Source organism: Lissotriton helveticus, chromosome 7 (genome assembly GCF_964261635.1).
Source record: "Lissotriton helveticus chromosome 7, aLisHel1.1, whole genome shotgun sequence".
In the NCBI taxonomy this organism is placed as follows: Eukaryota; Metazoa; Chordata; class Amphibia; order Caudata; family Salamandridae; genus Lissotriton; species Lissotriton helveticus.
Genome location: NC_136068.1, coordinates 259,040,194 through 259,061,550, shown reverse-complemented (window position 1 = coordinate 259,061,550; position 21,357 = coordinate 259,040,194). Strand labels below are relative to the sequence as shown.

At 42.7% G+C, this 21,357-nt stretch overlaps 1 protein-coding gene across 1 annotated transcript in view; it reads left to right on the top strand.

Annotated features, from left to right (window-relative positions):
- ADNP (activity dependent neuroprotector homeobox) overlaps positions 1-21,357 on the top strand; it is a 117,328-nt gene that overhangs the window by 75,091 nt on the left and 20,880 nt on the right. The window contains exons 2-3 of the mRNA XM_078652045.1: positions 8,301-8,417; positions 20,090-20,182. Of these exons, the coding sequence (XP_078508171.1) occupies positions 8,310-8,417; positions 20,090-20,182 (201 nt within the window). The 5' untranslated portion in view covers positions 8,301-8,309. The remainder of the gene's footprint in view (positions 1-8,300; positions 8,418-20,089; positions 20,183-21,357) is intronic.

The following is a 21,357-nucleotide window of genomic DNA, read 5'->3' as shown; positions in this document are numbered from 1 at the left end:
TTGACTGACACATGTATCAGAGCTGTTGGCTTTGCAATTGTGTTTTAGCCATGCTATATTACACCGTGGCTGCTGTAGAGTATGGTTTAAAAGATAGAATTTTCTATAATACAGCTGCTGCATCACTTTGTAGTTGCACACTTGTCTTCAACATGTTCCTGCGTGTCTTCAAATGGACCAAACTCCTTTCCCACTAAACCTTTGGTGCCTTTAACCAGAGTAAATTGCTAACTTTTTCCAGACTGGGAAGAGGTTGAAGAGGAGTTGGTGACTATCAATAGACGTTCATGGTGGTTAGCAATTCACCCTTGGAATTGCCACTTCCCACTTTCTTCCAGTCTGTGAGTAGATTTGGTTACACAAGCCCTAATGTGAATAAATTCTTTTAGGAGTGCAAAACCAACCGTGTCTCATGTAAGCCAAACCAACCTTTGTAAATAGTTTAAAGATTTTGACACTTCCTATTTTCTCTCTAGAAAGACCTTATCGAGCTTATCTAGATGTTAAATGTCCACAGTCTAATTTATTTACAGTAACGTTTTGTGAATGCCTAATAGTAAATTTGTTGGCAGTACACCAGATGCGTACTGAGAAAGTAAATTAAGAAAAGGAGCGATGATATAATTGGAGAGATTTTCTACCTGTAACTCTTCGGAAACCTAAACTATGACTTAATGGAAGTTATTGCAGTCATAGCCCTGATAAGATCAGAAAGCTGACCTAAACTGATCCGTTCCTCAACTGAGTCTCTGCATCCACAAACTCCGAAGATTTAGAAAGTTGAGCTAAATGGATCCGTGTTTCACTTTTAGTCTGGTATAATCTGCAAGGTAGAATAATCGCAGCCTTGCTCGAATGGAAATAATACCCTAATCTATGACTTGGCATAATCTGAGGAAGAACTCAACCATAATTTGCTAATTCGCGCCACCACATCGCATCAAAGATAAATGTAAATGTAAATGTACAGGAATTTATATAGCGCAAATCACCAAGCGGTTTCTAAGCGCTTGCTTAGGGAACCCGTCCTGGTATTCCCCTGTGAGATAACCCCGGCAGGGTATCCGCAAGGTGAAAGTCAGGCATCCCGCTGCGAGGGGCCTTTGTGGAGATTAAGCAAGCTATTGCCCAGAGTCGCAGAGTGTGAACCCGAGAATCGAGTAGGCACCGGAGTGAGAATTGTCGAGTCCATGGACATTTTAGGACTCAAGGCCCCGCTGAGCCGGGAATTGAACCCTGGTCCCGGGCTGACCTCTGCTTCCAGGTCTGCCTCCTCTAACCAGTGAGCCACACTTCTCCAAGATGGTTTTAATATATTATTTATATATTTATTTTTTGACTTAAATCAGTACTTTTTTAACGCATTTCGTCCATTGGACAAGTAGATATGTTATAAAAATCCACACCCCTGACTTGTGATAAACTACTCCGGGTGCATTTGTTAGTGTTGCTGATCATCCCCACCCCTAGGCTAATTGATAACTGTGCCCCTGTAATACATTTTACCTTCTTAAAGATAGCACTTGTAAAACATATTTTTTTAAAGTTTATTTATGAATTCCTCTGGAAGAGGAGGCTCAGTATGCAAATGGTGTGATTTTGCCATTTGTAGTTTTGGCCAAGAGACTGTTTTCTTGTTCCATTGCCTAAAGGGACAGAAATGGCGATAGCAGGAAACTTGGATAATGTGCTGAGGGTCACTAGGTTTCATCCACTGTAACTGCTCTTCTGGGTGCTTGGCCGAACCTCTTTACCATTTGAATACATGATTTCTAGGCTGAACTGGTCCCTGGAAATTTTGAAGAAATGCTGAGACAGACACAGACAGACACCCACCCCTTTTCCTTGATGAGAAAGGGTGTTTTTACAGTAATATGTAGTGCCCAGTTGCTGAAGTCAAACATTTTTCTCATCATTGCTATTGCTTCCAATACATCTTTCATAGACTTGCAGGTGGCTGTCACATTGTGAGACTTTGCAGTGGGTGTTATTGCCCACGCTGATAATATTTTGTGGTGTGCAATCTCGCCCCCCCAATCCAAATACTTTCCATGATAATGCTCCCAAGCAAATTGTAGCCTGAGTTCTAGCCCAGCTGTGATGACTTGTTAGTTGTACAGGGAGAGCCAAATCCAAGTGAGAATTACTGGATAGCCATTCCACCTTCTATGAAGTGCTTGCATTGCAATTGATGAACTATTTTACATCTCGGAAGAGCGTTTAATTGCAAAGCATTACATTATTTTTCTTGTAGATGTTGTGTTTGTAGCACACTGCAGCAGGCTATTTTTACCTTAATAACCATTGCTTACAAGCATTATGAAAATGTTACATTATTGGTGGATATCCTTAACATCTGGCATGGATCCTCTTCTAGGAGCTATGTGGGACATTGTTGCTCTTGCCTGTTAGTCACTTGTGTTGCAATGGCTAGCGGAAGTCTACCTGTTGAAAGCTCACCTCCCCCCCCACCCCACACTATATTAAATCCCCTTGGTACTTGGGATTTTATTTAGAGCATACATCTTTTAGAGAGGTTGGTAAATAGACAATTATCAAACTATCTAGAGTCCAACGATCTGCTAGACCCCCTCACAAACCGGCTTCAGGGCCTCTTAACAGCACAGAGTCAACGCTACTGGCAGTCCTGGACAATATCAGATCGCGGACCGATCAGGGAGGAGCTGTAGCCCTGATACTGTTGGACCTGTCTGCAGCTTTCGACACGATCTCACACAACAGACTGTTGGAAATCCTATACACAAAGGGAATCCACTCTAAAGCCTTTGAGTGGCTCAGCTCGTTCCTGAGCAAGAAAACACAAACAGTTCAATTAGGTAATTTCCTATCCATTTTTGTGCCATCGGCTCTGGTGTCCCACAGAGGACATCTCTAATTCCCACATTATTTAACGCCTACGTGTCATCTTTGGCGAAAATTAGCAAAAAAAGGGGACTCCGTATTTGCTCCTATGCAGACGACACATAGCTGATGGTAGCCCTTGAGGAAAGACCGGATGCTTCCATAATAAAACTGCACAACTGCCTCTCAGAGATGGCACAATGGATGTCTGAGCATTGTTTGAAACTAAATGCACGGAAATCAGAAATCCCGCTATTCCGAGGAGCCAACCTAATCTGCGATGCCACATAGTGGCCTCAAACCCTTGGAGAGCCCAGCTCCCAAGCAATGTGCGAGAAACCTAGGCCTCCTCATTGATAACACCCTTTCCATGAAGTACCATGTCTGCGGAAGAGGTTTTGCAACTCTGAAATTGCTAACCAGAATTTTCCCCTGGATCCCACTGGACTGCAGAAGAACTGTTACTCAGGCCTTGCTTATAAGTCAGCTGGACTATGGAAACACCTTATTTGTAGGCATGGCTGAGTTCCTTTTCACACTGCTGCAAGTGCTTCAAAATGCCGCAGCCAAATTAGTGTGCAATAAAAGCAGACTGAGCTCCGCATCAGTGTGCATGAAAGATCTTTGTTGGCTACCCATGCGGCAAAGAGCAGTAACTAACTGCTGGTACGAGAGGCTGCTGAGGCTTCGTGTGTTACCTGTTATTGTAATAACTTTTAAAAGCACTATTTTATGTTGGAGTGAGCGCTTTTCAGCGCTTTGCTTTACTTTGCATTGTGTTGATTTTAATAACGCATTCGCACCTCTTCTGATCGCCGCTCTGGCGCAACGTTTGTTATTTGATCGCCACTTCTGGCGCAACGTGTGTAATTGATTGCCACCTCCTTACCTTCGCTCCTGGCACCGATCCGCCACGGCTTGTGCCGTTAGCAGCGGCGGTGGCCACACGAGCGCACTCTAACTTCCGCCCTTCATCCTCACTTCCGCCCTGCTCCCCAATTGGCAGGTTAGCGGGGTAGTGGTTATCTCTCCCGGTGTATTTAATGCCACAATGGCGGAAGCGCAGCGGACGAGCGCAGCGGGAGCGCCGACTTCGCGCCGAAGTCGTGCCAAAGTCCTGCCCGTCTGCGCCCGTCCGCGCCAGCACGTGCCCAGGGCCCAGCCCCTCTGTACATATTCCTACCCCCTACTCACGTTCCGCCTTACTGCAGTTGCGGGGACCACTGTGCCCCTCACATACCGTGCTGAATTGTAACAATGCTCCCACATCCTGTTCCCATTGCTCTCTGGCTTTGGACTCCCTTGACTCATGTACAGACAGCATGTCATCCACGTTTTGGAATTTCCCTTCCCCTACGCGCACCTTCCCTCCCACCTTGCACAATCCCTCACCTGCTCTGAGCTTCATTAGCATTAACTGTCGGTCACTCTCAAAACACAAGAGAGATATTTTCGACCTTTTGGAGACAGCTAATCCTGCTGCCATGTTTGTCACCGAAACTTGGCTAAATGATAGCTCTGGCCCCGATATCGCCATGGCTCTTCCCAATGACTACACCTATGTGGGACGAAATCGAGCGCTTAAAGACGGCGGGGGAATTGCCATCATCTTCAAGAGAGAATTCTCTTGTAAATGGGAAGATTTAGATTTTCCAAACTGTGAAGCTGGCCTGTTTAAATTAACTCTTTCTCCTCAGTTTACCCTAACTGGCACCCTGATTTACCGCCCGCCAGGTTCAGCTAGCTGCTGGGCTGCTTCATTTCCTGATCTTATCGCCCCTTTTTTAGCACAATCTACCAACTTCACTATTGTTGGGGATTTAAATATTCATTTTAATTCTGTTTCTTGTGCCATTGCTAAACGCCTTATACAGGATCTTCAAGCCTTAGATCTGCATCTCCTTAACTCCGACCCTACTCATAAGGCCGGTAATCTTCTAGATCCCATCATTTCCAACTTGATTGGCATCTCCTATCAATCCTCTATCCCTGTTCTCTGGTCAGATCATTTTATTGTTAATTTTTCGATTAAAACGTGCGAAGCTGTTTCTTTCAGGCCTGACCCTCCTCACAAAGCTAGCAGGAACTGGAAACGCTTAGATCTAAATAAATTAAACTCTCTTCTTGCCAGTTCCAAACCTTCGGTTTCCAACTTGACTATCAAAGAGCTACCTGTGGTTAGATCATGGTTAACTACTGCTTTGGACTCATGCCTCCCTACACAAAAAAACAAATCTCAAATTCATCACCCCCCGGCACCCTGGTTTAATGACTCCCTCCGCTCTGAAAAATCCAACTGCAAAAAATTGGAACGAATTTGGCGTTCAAATTATAACCCTGAGCATAAAGCAAAATACAGGTCAGCTCTTGAAACCTACCATGCGGCATGTCACACCGCTAGAGCTAACTTTGCCAACAGCACCATACTCACAGCTCAAAATAGACCCAAGGCCTTGTTTAAAATAGTCAAGGAGCTCTCAGGTGCTTCCTCTGTTCCTAAGGATCCCTGCCTAGACACGGCCCAGTGTAATGCTCTAGCCAACTTCTTTCGTGAAAAAATTGATAAAATCTATGCGATTTTCAACTCTACTCCAGCCGCCTCAACTCACGCTGCTCAAGCTCCTTGCAACTCTCCTTCGGTTATTACTCCTTGCTCTTTGCTTATCACCACCCCACTTCACGCTTGGGATCCTATCTCCCCCGCGCTTCTAAAAAAGTATCTTCAGGACATCAAATCTGGCTCCCCCCTTGACCCTCTGCCCCCTCAAGTTCTGAGTTCCCTTGACCCAGCCCTACTCCACATTATTTTGGACGTCCTGAACGCTTCCCTAACAGAAGCGATTGTCCCAAACGAATGGAAGCACGCAATGGTGGTACCATTACTAAAAAAGGCCAACGCAGACCCCAATAATCCTTCCAATTTTCGCCCTATTTCTTTGCTTTCTTGCTTTTCCAAGATTTTGGAGAAGCATGTTAATTCTTTGTTGTCTTCCTTTGTTGAATCCACCAATTTTCTTCATGGTTCTCAATCCGGGTTCAGGGCTGGTTTCTCCACGGAAACAACTCTCCTTGGCGTGTCAGAAACCATCAGACGCCAAGTGGATAATGGTGAGACGGTGGCACTCATTCTGCTTGACCTGAGTGCCGCTTTTGACACCGTCTCCCATTCCATCCTATTGTCCACCCTGGAGGCAGTTGGTGTCGGTGGTACCGCCCTGGCCTGGATCGCTAATTTTCTTTTTGAGCGCACATTTCAAGTTTTTTCTTCCACATCTGTTTCATCTACTCTCCCTTCCCCTCACGGTGTTCCCCAGGGGTCTATTCTTAGTCCCCTTTTCTTTAACCTGTACGTGAGGCCGCTTGCTTTCCTGGCGGAACAAGCTGGCCTCACAATTTATTCCTACGCTGATGACACTCAAGTCATCTATTCTCTCTCCACCAATAAAAACCTCCCCTCTTCCTCTCTTCAAGTTGGACTGAAACATATATCGGACTGGATGTTGAAGCACAAACTAAAATTAAACGGGGATAAAACAGAGCTGCTCCTGTTTGGCCCAGACACCTCTCTCTGGGGCCCACACCATTGGCCTCCAGAGATGGGTCCTCTTCCCATTCCATCTGTGTCTGCCCGCAATCTTGGTGTGATCTTCGACAACCAACTCACTTTCAAACAACACGCTGTGAAAGTCTCAGCCACCTGTACTACCATCATCAGGTGGCTGAGAAAGATCACCTGGATGTTACCTGCGGACAGCTTGAGGACCGTAGTCCAGGCTCTTGTCATCTCACGCCTGGACTATGGGAACATCCTGCTCCTAGGTGCTGCCAAAGAGGTAATCAAGAAGTACCAGGTGGTACAGAATATGGCTGTCCGCTTGATCTGTCACCTTCCTGCCCGATCCTCGGTCGCGCACCATATGCGGAATCTGCACTGGTTGCGGATTGAAAGCAGAGTTAACTTCAAAGCACTCTGCTACATGCACAAAATTATGACTGGTAGAGCCCCTTGCTATCTCTCTGCTCTGGTGCAGCAATACATCCCCCCCCGCACACTTAGGTCTTTGACGCAGAATAAATTTAAGATTCCGCGCATCAACAGAGCCAAGATGGGAGGACGCTCGTTTTCCCTGCTGGCCCCATCCTTATGGAATTCTCTTCCTCAATCTCTGCGCACTGAATTGTGCTTTCTGAAATTCCGTAAGGGAATAAAAACTTGGCTTTTTAACAACTAATTTTATGATCTTATGATCCTCCCTCCCTTTCACCGTTCAGTTTGCTCTAGCGCCGGGAAACCTCCGGGGTAGCTGCGCGCTCAACAAATGTAATTATAAATAAATAAATAAATAAACTACTCAGTCATGCACATAAAGCGCTGTATCAAAGTGTTCCCAGAATATTACAGAATAAAATTGAATTCTATTTTCCCACATGGAGCATACGGTCACTCCATCAAGCGCTGGCCAGGACAAAGCATATCATGAAAGGGAGGGCAGGAGGGTGCTCATTTTCATACCTGGCGGCTAAGAAATGGAATGAACTCCCCTTAGACTTATGCCTCACGATCAACTACCTAGCTTTTAGGAAAAAGCATAAAACTTATCTGTTCCCTAAGGACTAATATCCAACAGATTACCCAACCCACCAGCAGCCCTACCACGACCTCTCGCTATTCAGCGCTGTGATATCCCTTGGGATGACTGATGCGCTCAATAAATAAATAAATAAATATTGACCCTTTATTTTAATCTTGTTACCTATACACTTGCTTTCTGAAGCCGAGATTTCTCTTTTGTCGGTGTTTAAAGAGGTGTGTGTGCGTGTAGTTAATTTTTTTAACTAGACTTCGATCGAAGTATGTCTTTAGATTGCCTCATCAAAAGTGCATTTCAGAATTTGCAGGTTTATTGGTTTCGCAACATTTCAGTGCACAGTACTGGTTTTAGAATAGTCTTTCAACTGCCATCATATGTCTCTGGCTTGCTCTGAATTTCTCAAGTACGTAGTATCTCACTTTGAAATGAATGCTGTGGCATACATATTCAATGCTTTTGGACTATACAGTTTACCAGAGTAAGATTTGTAAATAATTCCAATATATTTTTTGTAAGTGTTTGGAATCTGTTCATATTACTTTATAATAATTTACATATGTATCAAAATATTATATTACCTAACACATGCAAATTACAAATGTTTTTTAAATGACCAATGGGTTATTAATTAGAATCTGTTATTACGGTCACCTGAAAAACTTTTTTTTTTGGGATTTGTTAATTAATCTTCTTATTGGTTGTGGTGATGTTGGTATCATTTGTACTGCATTGGATATTCACTTTGCCTAGTGTATCTTTTTCATGTTGAAACAAAAGAAATTGTAGCAACGTTTAGAGAAATTGCTAAAATCGAATCTTTAAGTGTTGTCTCCTTGTGTTTTTTAGGTTTAAATTATGTTCCAACTTCCTGTCAACAACCTTGGCAGTTTAAGGAAAGCCAGGAAAACTGTGAAAAAAATATTAAGTGACATTGGCTTGGAGTACTGTAAAGAACATATCGAGGCAAGTATAATGTCAGATACAGCTGAACGATAATACGTTCATCAAGTTCATTGTATTGAATCTGTTACTTAGCATCTGATGAGCTAGTTTATGGGAAAACATATTACATTCTCTCTTTATGTTTTTTTAAACCTGTGCGTATGAGATGTATATTTATTCTAACTACTTCCAGATCACAGGGACAGTATTTTTTTAATTGTAGGGACGCCGGTAGAACCTTGCATTATAAATGCAAGCATATTCCTTTACATGGTAACATAAGGTTAGAATATTTTGGTTCGCTGCCCTCTCGTACCCAAGCTGCATTAGTATTACTAGAATCATTTGAAGGAAATATGATCAAAGATGCTCTGAGATTTTTAAAGACACTCAAGAGGGTGTACCAGTGTTTGGGCTGTCGATATTTTACCATTAAACTACAGTTATAGAAATGTATGTTCTTTCTGCTTCCTCATCGAGTGAAAAAAGGTGCATTTCATGTATTGTATTGTCCAAGAATTGGATGCTAAATGGATTACTAAATGTTTGATTTATTTATAGTAAGGTAGGTTTGCCTTATCATACTGTTAAAACCAACATTAATATCAAGTTTATAAAGTGTCAAATATAAAAAAAAAAAAGGAATTTTGCGAAATATTTATCATTGGGCTCATAAATGATTTGTCATATTAAAACCAAATGACGCTCCCCATTCTTTGCAGTCTGTTTTTTAATGTGCGTACGCCTAACATTCTTCACACCTGAACATACTTTTTAAAGTTTTCTGTACACTTCAAACAACTGTCAGAACACAACAGAAAGGAGCATGATGACATGAAGTAAATTGTAAATAGCAGGGTTAACACATTAGTTGATGACATTTATTTGGTGCTGCCTACCTAGCAGAGAAACTGGTCCCCAGTCAGTTTAATAGAAACACGCCACCTGACTTGTACATCAGAGTCCTATATTATTTTGTTTTGATTTCTGGCTGCTTAGGGTTGTGGTTTTCCTAACCCCTCGGCCTGTCCATAATTGATTCCTTTTGTGCAATTTGAATTTTATGTTGAGCATGGCTACGGTTCTCATGAAGTGAATAAATAAAGAGCTAAAATAAAAAAGCCATAGGTTGTTGCAATCCTGTGTGTCCTTTCTGTCCCAAGTTTATCTTTTTTGTACAAGTGCAGGGGTTTAAGAAGTGCCTATGCAATCATAAGAAATGTCTTAACAAGGGTGGCCTTGTGCCACCTGTCGGTGTAATCTTCAAAGTTAAGGATGAAGAAAGCAATTACTTTAAAGGCTTTATGTTTGTGCCTTGTGCTTATCCTTGTCCCACAATAAAGGTTAGTCCTCCTACGGCAAACTTAAAGTAGTCTGTGATCCAGCATAGTCCAGCTCGGGGAGAGTTTTTACATAATGCCTCAGATCAAATGGGAACATGTTCTCAAGTCACTTAGAAATTGGTCACAGCACTTTCACGTTTAGCTTTTATCTTCATTCTTATATATCGATCCATACTCAAAACGGAAAGAAATCGGCTTATCTCAATATGGTTAACAAACTACGGAAAATTGACCAGTTTTTATTCCATTGACCATAGCACAAGCCATGTATCCTTGCTGTGGCCTGTATGAATTAATCTTTAACTATACCCTGGTTACGTTCCCACAGCAGTTAGTCTGCAGTATATAACATGAAGTGTTAAAATGTTTTTTGATAAATTAACTCGATTTTAGGGGTGATGTGGCTCCAAACATTCTTTCCATATGAGATTGAACAGTGGTGTTGATTTCTCTTAAAATGTCTTATGTTGTAATATTGATTTTCCATCGGAGCTAGATTTGCCATATTCAGGAGTGATTTAGAAGTCTGGGCGGTGAACTCCGCTTGCGGAGATTTCCACAAAACTCATGTTTTTTTTTCCAAGCTCGCATTTGTCAGTCAAGTTGGTGAACGTGGAAAATCATCCTCCCGGTGAGATTTCACAACCCAGGCGGTCCGATTTTTCATTGCGAGTGGTAGCGTATGCTCCTGACTGCTAGCGTTGAGAACTGTCCGTTCGCGTTGAGAAAGCTGCTGCTCGAGTAAAATCTACTCGAGCGGCAGGAAAGAAGCAGCGCCCGCTTGCACTGTGCATGGTGCTGTTTGCGAGGATTGCAAAGTGCACTGAATCAATTCTTGGTAGAAAGCTCATCTTTAGTCTTAACTACAGGTCTAGATAGTTTTGGCAGTGATTAAAATCGGAGTTCAAGTTTTTAGACGCTCCTTAATATTTTTATTATTAACTATTCCACCAATGGTATTAAGATCTGTTATTTGCTTTGTTTCCTATAGTACAAACCATCTATCATAATCTTGTTTACCATATTTGATATTGCCATTAGGCTACATTTTGTTTAGTTATAATTTGATATATCCCACATTTACTAAGTTCTGTAGTACTGAAATAGATTACTTTTGTCTAGATAGCATTAGTAATATGTTATCTGTGAATAATAGACATTTATACAGATGTTTAACTCCAGAAGTAGTAGTATTAGATTGTCTAACAATATGTAACAATTCAAGGGGTCATGTTAAAGAGGAGGAAAGAAAGGGTAACCATGGTTGGCTACATTTTTCTTTCAGAAAAAAGACCAGTTTGTATTAAAGCAAGGTATTGGGCGTGTCCACATTGCGTTAACCCTGTTGGTGCATCCAGCGCTCTAGGGTCAGCTAAAGTGTGAAGAGAGTGGTGGGGGTGTGTTTATTGTGCATGAGACCTGCATAAAGATTAGCCTGCCTACAGATCCACAGTAAAGAAGTTTTACTTCTCACTGCAAAAGCACAGACCAAGGGAAGAGGAGAAATCAACGGATCGGGGGGGGGGGTCCCCATTAAGTTACAGATCTGGAAAACCATAATGTAATGAACTATATGAAGGAGAAATTACTACCCTGGATAGCAGCCTCGGACTTTGAAAGTGCTGTGATTATGGTACATTTTGTGGATGTGCACCAAAGTGACTAATGTTCATTGAAAAATCTTAGTGAAAGCAGAAAGAGCTAGAACTCTGAGAAGCTCTAAACCACTTCTTCTCATCCCTCTGAAACTGAAAAAGAAAACCACCCAGTCCCGATCCTTTTCGGGTAGTGTACTCAGGTTGTGGAACGCACTCCCTAATGAACTTCGATGCAACCCCTCCTTCTCCTACTTCAAAAGGGACCTGAAACTCCATCTCCTCAACAAATACTTTACAGACAAAGCCAACTGAACCAGACTCTTTTTGTCTACCTAGACCTCAAGAATTGGTGGCCTTCTGATGGTTTCACCTACCTAAGCTACCTCTTTACTCACCCCTCTAATGTATTGTCTCTAAATGTTTATTGTTCTGCTTATCTCCTTATGTATCCTTATACCATGCTTTTCACTACTTTATTATTTCATGCTGTAAGCGCTCTGATACCCACGGGTTTAGCTAGCGCTATATAATACTTACAACAACAAAAAAGAATAAAGTAACTCAATCCTGTCACCATAATTGTTTCAGATATTTTCATTGAGAAGTGTTAGGCAATTGATTTTAGACTTATTAAAAACAGTGTTACTTATAACGGATGTAGAAGAAAATAGTGTACCAGTAACAATTTTATTTTCTTGATAAATGCTTGTATTGGGAAGCACATGTCTTTTAAAGACATTGTACTTTACATAATTTTCATCAATTAGTAGGTTGTTCCATAAATTCTAATCAAACAAGTTGGTTATACTTTCCTGAGATTCTAAGCTACATTACTGTATGCTTTAGAATATTCATAACCTTGCTGACAAACATGTTTATTTTTGGTACGACAATCTTTAATCCACTTCCGAATTGTCCAAATCCCTTTCTATGCAAAATCTGTCAGTAGGATTTAATCTGGTAAAAGATTTTTTCCAAGAGAGATTTTGGAAACATGGCAGCAGGTTCAGGGTGGTTGTTTTAAAAATCAACTTAGTAGTGGGTTTCTTTCCAGCAGATTAAATCCTTTTAAAGTACCATTAAGTGATTACTGAGGCTTCCTCTGAAGTTATAGTTCAAGCACATTGTGGATGCTTTTAAGGGTATCTGTTGCCGATATCGGAAGCTCCAGCATGATAATCATGAGAGACAGCTGACTATATTTTTTGATAAAAGCGACAACGAGGTGCGGGTGACAATCTCTACAAGAATGTGGATAGAAGTTTTTCAATTCACAGTTGAATCAATCTGAGGAGGCAATTTTAGACATATACTAAGTAGATATTTTATTTTAACCTGAATGCTTCTAAGTTTTATTAGAAAATGTTCTGTTCTTTTAGAAACCAAAATTCCATAATTAAGGATTGGTGCCATATGGTAGTGGTTTGTATGAAGTTCATAGTTTTTTTAATGAAATTTCCTAATTATTAAGCTTTGATGTATAGTGTATTAATGTAGATTATTAAAAATGTTATAGTATCTACCTTACATTTAAATGGTTTAGATGCTGTAAAAAGTTTTATATTTATTACTATGCCCATTGTATTTCGTGATATAATGCAGTGTTCTCTGCATTGTGAGCCACTTTATGCTTTGAGTTAATTAATACTGTAAGAAATGTGCTAATACATCGAACTTTTTATAAGACTTATTATTTTCTTTAGCCTGTTTAATTTTATATTTTCGGAACTCCATGCTGCTATTTTATGCTGCTATTTATTGTATAATTCTTCTACTAATATCTAGTTTTCTGCAAAAATAAAAAATATTCCGACTAATGTTTTTATTTTCGGAAAAGTTAATTCCATCAAACTGTCTAAACATACATAACCCATCAAACATATATTTGATGCATAATAGGCTGCCGTGTAGTATGGTCCTTAATTGCCATATTTGGTTCTGGTACAATAAACCAGGCGGCCAAAGTTACTTGCATCACAGAACCCGGCAGTTTTTGTTTTATGTCAAAGCAGATGTTTGATAGAGTAAGTGAAATATTTCATGGTCTTTAAAAAAAAAAAAACTGGAGAGAAAGCCCATAATTATTTAGCAAGTAAGAATTCAGAATTTTGGAAATGTGCTCTTTGCAGTGTTAAAAACGTCATCCTATCTGTTGCAAGGCGCGCAGCCAATGTTTAGCACAATCGGAAGTCAAGTGTTACGGGATTGATTACAATAGACAATCTGGGTAGAGTGGTGTAAAAATATCATTATGATAAAATGTATATATTGCGAGGACCTGTGAAGTATTTTCCATATTTCAGAGGGAACGCTGCACATTTTAAATACAGCTTTCCAGTGGATACTTCAAAATGCGAGTTCTTCACCTAGTGAAAATCTCTAGGCACTAGACCAGATCCTGAAACGTTCCTAGCTTTCCTGTGCTGGTAAGATGTAAGAAGTGATGTCCACCTCAGCGCATCTTTGTCAGTGCCCTTTTTGTTTTGTTTTTCTTCTGACATTTTCCTCAAAATAATTTTCAGGAATTGTCAGTGGTTAGGAAATTTTGTCGCAGTAAGAATCCCAAGCATACGAGAAAGCTGGTCTTGACCTGCTCCTCTGCCAAACATCTGGTTCCAAGCAGGTGGTGTACTGGATTTATATCACCATATAGATACTCTTCTAAAGGTTGCACTCATTTGAGATTTAAATTGTATCAGCGCTCTCTGCCTCCTGCGGAGTCATTTCGGAACCAGTGTTTATAAAGGTTATTCTGCGGTGGCAGCCTCTACCAGTAGTGCCCCTCAGTTCGTCTCAGGACACCTCCAGTGCCTGCCTAGAGGCTTTCCAGCTCAGATTCTTAGACCATGTCCTTCACCATTTCGCATTTGTCCAGTGGCTATGCTGACGCTACCTCTGGCACTACCAATCCTGGCACCCTCTGCACCAACTCCTAAATAACAGACTAGACGTATGACCAAATCAATATTGCAAAGGTCCAGGAGGGAAACCCAGCACATAATTGAAGAACAGAAATACTTGGATGAGCTGGTGGATACTTCTCAACAAAGGTGTTGACAGACTATGCAGGACTAATGTGAGTCAGACTCTGACCTAATGTAGATGGCAGATATCTGTCAACATATTACGACAGGTAGTCAGCCTTCTTCCACCTTTGGAATCTGATAGGGCAGTATATTTGTCCTTGGATCAGACTGCTGGGCTTCATACATTCCCAGGGGTGAAAATGGATTGTTTCCCAGGGCAACCTCCCTCTGAGATGGCATCATTTAATATAGTGCCAAGGAAGGCAGCTGATGTTGTCAAGATTCTTACCCATCATAGAAACTAAGGCCAACATCTAGACAGAGGTCCTGCAGCTTACTTCTAGTACCGCTGAGCGTTTGCTGTCCTTTAATGAAGTTCCAATGGTCCCAGTCTCTGCAGCATGGAAAACACCACCACTTTTCTGTCACAGAGCACGCTGATTGAGAGATGATACAGACCATCATCAGGAGACAGTTTTTCTGGTCTGTCCACTAATCCCTCCAAAGATTAGTGGTGCAGTCCTCCTCATGCATTAAGCAGATTCTGTAATCTTTTCCGGTAGCACTGACCTCGCAGTGCTCTCTAAATGCACCCTGCCTGTCTGCTGGAAGGATACTCCCACACCTTACTGACCATGACCTACATAGTGGCCCTCAGCATGCCTGGCAGTCTTTAGGGCGGGCGGGGTCTGCTGTATGACGTCTCGCGTTTGAAAAGGGCTTTTATTCAGCAGATTATAATGCTAGAGCCATGTGATCTTCTGTGGCCCTGAGAATGCATGCAGGGCTCCGGCCAGTGGGCTTCTCTGTAGATGTTCACTCGACATTGATGAGCATGTTAACTGAGCAAAGCCTTTTTAGGACGTGGAAGATTCTGCATTTCACCTTTTCAAGGCAGGCCAAGCAATGGCCTAGTGAAAGATTACCACCAGTTTAGAAACTTCTTGAGGATTTTCATTTTTGTCAGCGTTCACAGCCTCCGCAAAAGTATAACTGCTCCTCACAGCATATAGGAGCAGGGGGTCATAGAACCCTGCAGACTTCCTCCTTCTTCTTGCTGCCCTTAAAGCCCCTTTAGTTTGTCTTTAACGGAGGTTGTACAAGCTATGTTAGAAGACTGGAAGACTGTACCATTGGGCAAATAGGGTACTTCAGATTGTGTAAGGGGGTTATGCCCTACCCTTCTAACAGTCCCCTCACCATCATTTTTGTGCTACGGATTGATTCATTCAGAGGTCCACCTTTGGATCTTACAGCAGGTAGGGAGTGGGAGTCCTGATGTAGAAAGGAGCAACGGAGTGTGCCATTGCAGGGTTGCTATTCTCAGTACTTCCTCGTTCCTGAGGACAGTGGTCGCCATCCAATCTTAGAGCTGAGACTCTTGAACACGTGTTTCTGCAGAGACAAGTTCATGATGCTGTACCTGGCTCAAGGTCTTTTGGTGCAGGAAGCGTGATTGAAAGGTGTTACTCACCAGGACCCACTCACTGCCAGTTTATGATCTTTTTGTTTGGCATTGGCACCGCTAGTCTTAATTGCGGTGATGCAGTTGTCATGGCCCATCTCAGGATATCTGTAATCTGTGTTCCTATTCCTGGATGACAGACAGCACAAAACTAGTTCACTGAAGGAGTATCTCACCTCCTGCAAGCTTTCACAATTCTGGCCTGTGCTTGTCCATCAATGTGCCCCAGTCTTAGCTTAAGCCCTCTGAGTGCCTTCTGTTCATTGGGGTACCGTACACAACTTTGCTTCAAGCTTTCCTCTTCCAAAGTGGACCTAAGGCATTCTGGATTTAAGATTCAGATGTTTGAGGAGTTAGCTCTTATTCTCGTTCTGACTGTTTTTCTACTGCCGGGAAGTTAAAAGAAATCCCAAAACAATGGAAGGGGAATTGACAGACTAAAAATTGAAAATAAAAAGTACCTTAAATCCTAGTGCGAGGAGCAGAAGGACACTTGGCAAATAAAATCAGTTAGTACTTGGTCCATGCTTTAGAGAAATAAAAGGAAGTGACTTGAGATATAGGATGGCCAATTAGGAAGCAGCTGAAAAGAATAACAGTCAAGCCAGCAAATGGTAAGTAATGGGCTGCTTTCAGCAGTGGGGAGAGCCTTGGTTAGATCTATTCGCCACAGAAGAGAACGCGCAATGTCCTCAGTTCTGCGCGTTGGAATTTCCAAGGCGGCACTCGCTTTCCGTCGCGAGTGGAGTTGCGGTCTGTTGTACGCCTTTCCGCCTATACCACTTCTGCCCAAAGTGCTGAAGATCCGGCGCGACCGGGCCGGAGTCATCCTTGTGGCTCCGGACTGGGTACGAAGATACTGGTATCCCGAGCTACTCAGGATGTCAGTCGATCCCCCGGTTCGTCTGCCTCTTCAGGAGGACCTTCTGTCGCAGAAGCAGGGGACTGTCCTCCTCCCGAACCTGTCCAGCCTCCACCTCCATGTGTTGAGATTGAGCGGCGACAGTTGAGGCCATTTGAATTGCCTCATGAAGTCTGTGATGTTATTCTGGCAGCCTGGTGTCCCTCCACAAAATCGGTATACGCCTGCAGGTGGAACAAATTTGTGGCATGGTGCACAGCAAAGGCTGGGTATCCACTCTGCCCCTCTTTCTGAAGTCTTTCTCTTTCTTCTTTCTCTTGCCCAGCAGGGCTCTGCTCTGGGCACTATCAAGGGTTACCTTTCTGCCATTTCCGCCTTCTTAAGGCTACCTGATCAGCCCTCTTTGTTCAAGTCCCCAGTTGTAAATAGGTTCTTGAAGGGCATCACTCATATGTTCCCTCCTGTTCCTTTCGTGATGCCTCAGTGGGACTTGAACCTTGTTCTGACCTATCTGATGTGCGCTCCCTTCCAGCCACTTCATAACTGTCCTCTTCGTCTTCTTACCCTTAAGACTGCATTCCAGGTTGCCATCTCCTCTGCCAGGAGAGTGAATGAGCTCCAGGCCCTTTCTTCTAAATTTCCTTTCCTTTCTGTCCATCCGGACAAAGTTGTGTTGCGGACGCGACCCTCTTTCCTGCCCAAGGTGGTCACAGCCTTCCACATCGGGCAGTCCATCACCTTGCCCACCTTCTTTCCGCCTCCGCATTCCTCGAAAGCGGAAGAGAGGTTCCACCGTCTGGACCCAAAACGTGCGCTCTCATTTTATCTGGATCGCACACGCCAGTTCCGGGTGGATGACCAACTCTTTGTTGGTTACGTGGGCGCTAAGAAGGGCCGGGCGGTGCACAAACGAATCATCTCTCGGTGGGTTGTCTTGTGCATCAAGATCTGCTAATCTTTGGCGAGGAAGGAGCCTCCTGTTGGGCTGAGGGCCCATTCTACTCGGGCCACGGCGTCTACCACTGCCCTGGGTCGTGGAGTCCCATTGCAGGACATCTGTCAGGCAGCTACGTGGGCCTCGCTGCACACGTTCGCTAGACACTACTGTCTGGACAGCCAAGTCCGGAGAGATGGCTTTTTCGGCAGTTCCGTTCTCCAGGACTTTCTGGTGTGATCATTGGTGCGCAGACCCACCACCGGGGTTGGTATTGCTGGGGTATCTATTCTAAGGTAAGGAACCTAATGCTAACCTGTTTCTTTCAGATGCACAAGTTACTTACCTTCGGTAACGATATATCTGGAAGAAACAGTAGTTAGTATTAGATTCCTTACTGCCCCACCCATCCTCCCCGTTCTGCGAACCGATATCTAGGGTTCAGGTCATCCCCTTTCAGGGCCCTAGTTTTATGGCACCAGTGTTGGTTTTTATCATGGCTCTGCGTTTTCTGGCGCGGAAAAGCTGTGTATAAGAACTGACGTCAGCGCGCGAGGGCGGCGTCTAAGTGCACCGACGACGTCATCCCGGCACCAACGATGCCGACGACGGACTCGGAGCCGCAGACGACGCCTACCGACGCGCAGGGGTACTGCTACGCAAAATTTTCAGGATCCAGTCTGACGCCTGGGGATATTCTAAGGTAAGGAATATAATACTAACTACTGTTTCTTACAGATATATTGTTACCGAAGGTAAGTAACTTGTGCTTCAGGCATCACCCTTAAATAACCAGATCTCTAAAGAAATTTTAGGAGACTCCGGTCTTTCATCTACATCATCAAACACCATGAAGCAATTACCCTCAAAAAGTTTAAGGCATTACTAGACGATTGGTCACCCACATTGTTTTCCTGGTGGGGGAAGAGCTGAACTCTGAAAATGATGACTCCAACTTATCAAATATCTAATTAGTGGGCTCGCGCTGACAATCTCTGAAGACTTCCTCTGTAGAACTGACATAATATTTAACAAATTCTTATGGCAAAATAAAAATCCAAGAATCTCACTTAACCTCCATCTACTTAAAGACATGGATGGTATTGGCCTTCCTAGCTTCAAGAATTACCAAGCTGCCTTACTTGTCAAATAAGGCCTTAAATAGTTTACTAATGAGGTAGGCTAAGCACCAATATGGATTGATATGGAAAAGTCCTTATTAGAAGACAGACCCATTATTACATATCTGGCAATGAAAAATTCCCATCCTCCGCACTCTAAATACATCATAACACTAAAAATGCTTTATTGTGAATGGGCTACTTCTCTGAAATAAGAATCGGACATTCCAATTTAAAATTTAACTAGACAGAAAACCAATTCAATGGTATGATTGGTCGCAGAAAGTTATTAACCTACTTAAACACCTATAAACTGACACCGCTCCAATCCCCTTCTCCTGCCTCCAAAAATGTTCTATATTAAATAACCTAGACCTTTACAAGTTTCTAAACCTAAAGCTACAGCTATCTAAGTGCTCAGTCTTCATTAAGGATCCATTTCAATCCTTACTTATTTCCAACTTAAGTAAGTCTAGCCACATACTCTGCATGGCCTCCAAGCTGCTCTCGCCAAAATCTACTAAACGCCTACAAAATTAACGAAAATTGGGAGACAGAAATACACAAAAGCAACATAAACTCGCTTGATACTACTATTCTTTACACTAAACTACCTTCAAATAACTATTCCTTCACTTCATCTAGTTGCAACAATGGTTTGTTGATCACTCCAACCTAATTATTTTCCATTTGCCGAATAAATCAACTTGAAGCGGATAGGTAATTCGCTTACTTGCATTTGTTAATATGAGACCTTAACTGGGTAATTAGCTTACTCTCGTTCGTTAATATGAGAACTTAACTGCTTGCTGTTATATTCAATTGTGTGCTGTAAAGATGAGATTTGTATACTGTACCTGTAACTCAGCCTGTCTCTACTTTGCTCTGGTTTTCCGTAAGACTTTTTTTCTCCTCTTTTTCCTTCTTTCCTCTCTTCCTATTTGGTCTGTTTGTGTTTGTGCTCATTCAACTTTGTTTGCGATATTGACTCCATGTTTATGTACAACTGTTCCTTTTTGTTATCACAGTTTCTCACTTGTTTGATTATGCAAATACTGATAAAAAATGTTGAACAAACAAATTATAATTTAGTGTCCCACAGTGTGGTTGTTGCGTAGTGCTCCACAAAGTAGTGGACTCAATGTATACTGTGTGGAATAGGCATTCGAGGCTAATCTTCATGAGATCTATATCTTGAGGCTAATATACCAACCTAGCGGGTTCATTACCACAAGTGAAATTTTCTTCCTGTGGACAGCTAATAATGCAGGTATATAACTTGAAGTAAATTGAATCAAACGTGCAACATTTTGCTTATAAACTGTTTTACCTTATACCTTTCAGGATTTCAAATCATTTGAACCAAATGACTTTTATGTGAAGAACACTACATGGGATGATGTAGGATTATGGGATCCCACACTTACTAAAAATCAGGTTTGAAATGTTCCCTTTTTATTTGCTACAGTTTCACTGTTTGAAATAGGTACACAGTAAAAAATTGGTTTTATTTGCTGGCATTGCTGTTCATTGTACATTCACTTTTGAAAGTATCCATGCTACAAACTAAATTATCCATGATTTTGCTACTCTGATACATGTTAGTATAACAGAGTTCAAGACCCCAAAAAAGTAGGTTCAGAAAGTGTAAGTAGTAATCGAATTGTTCCCTTCTCTACCCCTAACACTAACCTTCTTATCAACTCCTACAACTTTAAATATTTCTTGGCTCCTGTACTTTTTACACCCTAATAATCTATCGAAGCTTATTTTGGTTTAAAAAAAAAATCAGATAACAAAAGTGCACACGCATGCTTAATTGAGAAAATTAAGCACTAAATAATCACTATAACCGAATGAATTAAACAATAGCAGCTATCCCCATCAAAGAAGAAATTAATTTAGGACAGTCACAATAGGACAGTCACAAATCTCTCCACCTCATATACTAGCCACCCCTCTAACATGACCCCCTCCATCCCTCTCCCCCTGACATAACCACTCCCACCCACAACACACCACCATCTGAACACACCACCCCCCCTACCATCCCCCCCCCCCACGGCAGACCCCTCTCCCTCCCCACTCCCACCCACGAGTCTCTCACACCTGACACAACAACTCACCCACAACACGCCACCATCTGAACACACCACCATTCGGTGTTTATCCACCCCCCCCATCCCATCCCCCCCCACGGCGGACACCTCTCCCTCCCCAGCTCCCTCCCCACTCCCACCCACGACACTCTCACCCTCCCAACAAAAGATACAGAACATACCGCCTCCCCTACCTTAGCATCCCCCTCTCTCCCACCTCCTATTCTCAGCCCTCACTACCCTCCTGTCTCCCCCACTGTCCTCAGCCTTCACTCGCTCTTCTACTCACCGGCACCGTCTCCCACTGACGTCACTACCTATGCCTCCCACCCACCGCCTACTTCACCTACTTCACCCACACCCCTCGCCCACAAACACGCCCACACTTTGAATGCCATCCCACTCATTAGCACAGCAGAACCTTCCAACAACGCTAGTATGTCCCCCCCCTCGATACCCTGCCCGCTTTCCAGCTCACTACTCAACCATTCACCAATGGCTCTCACCACCAAC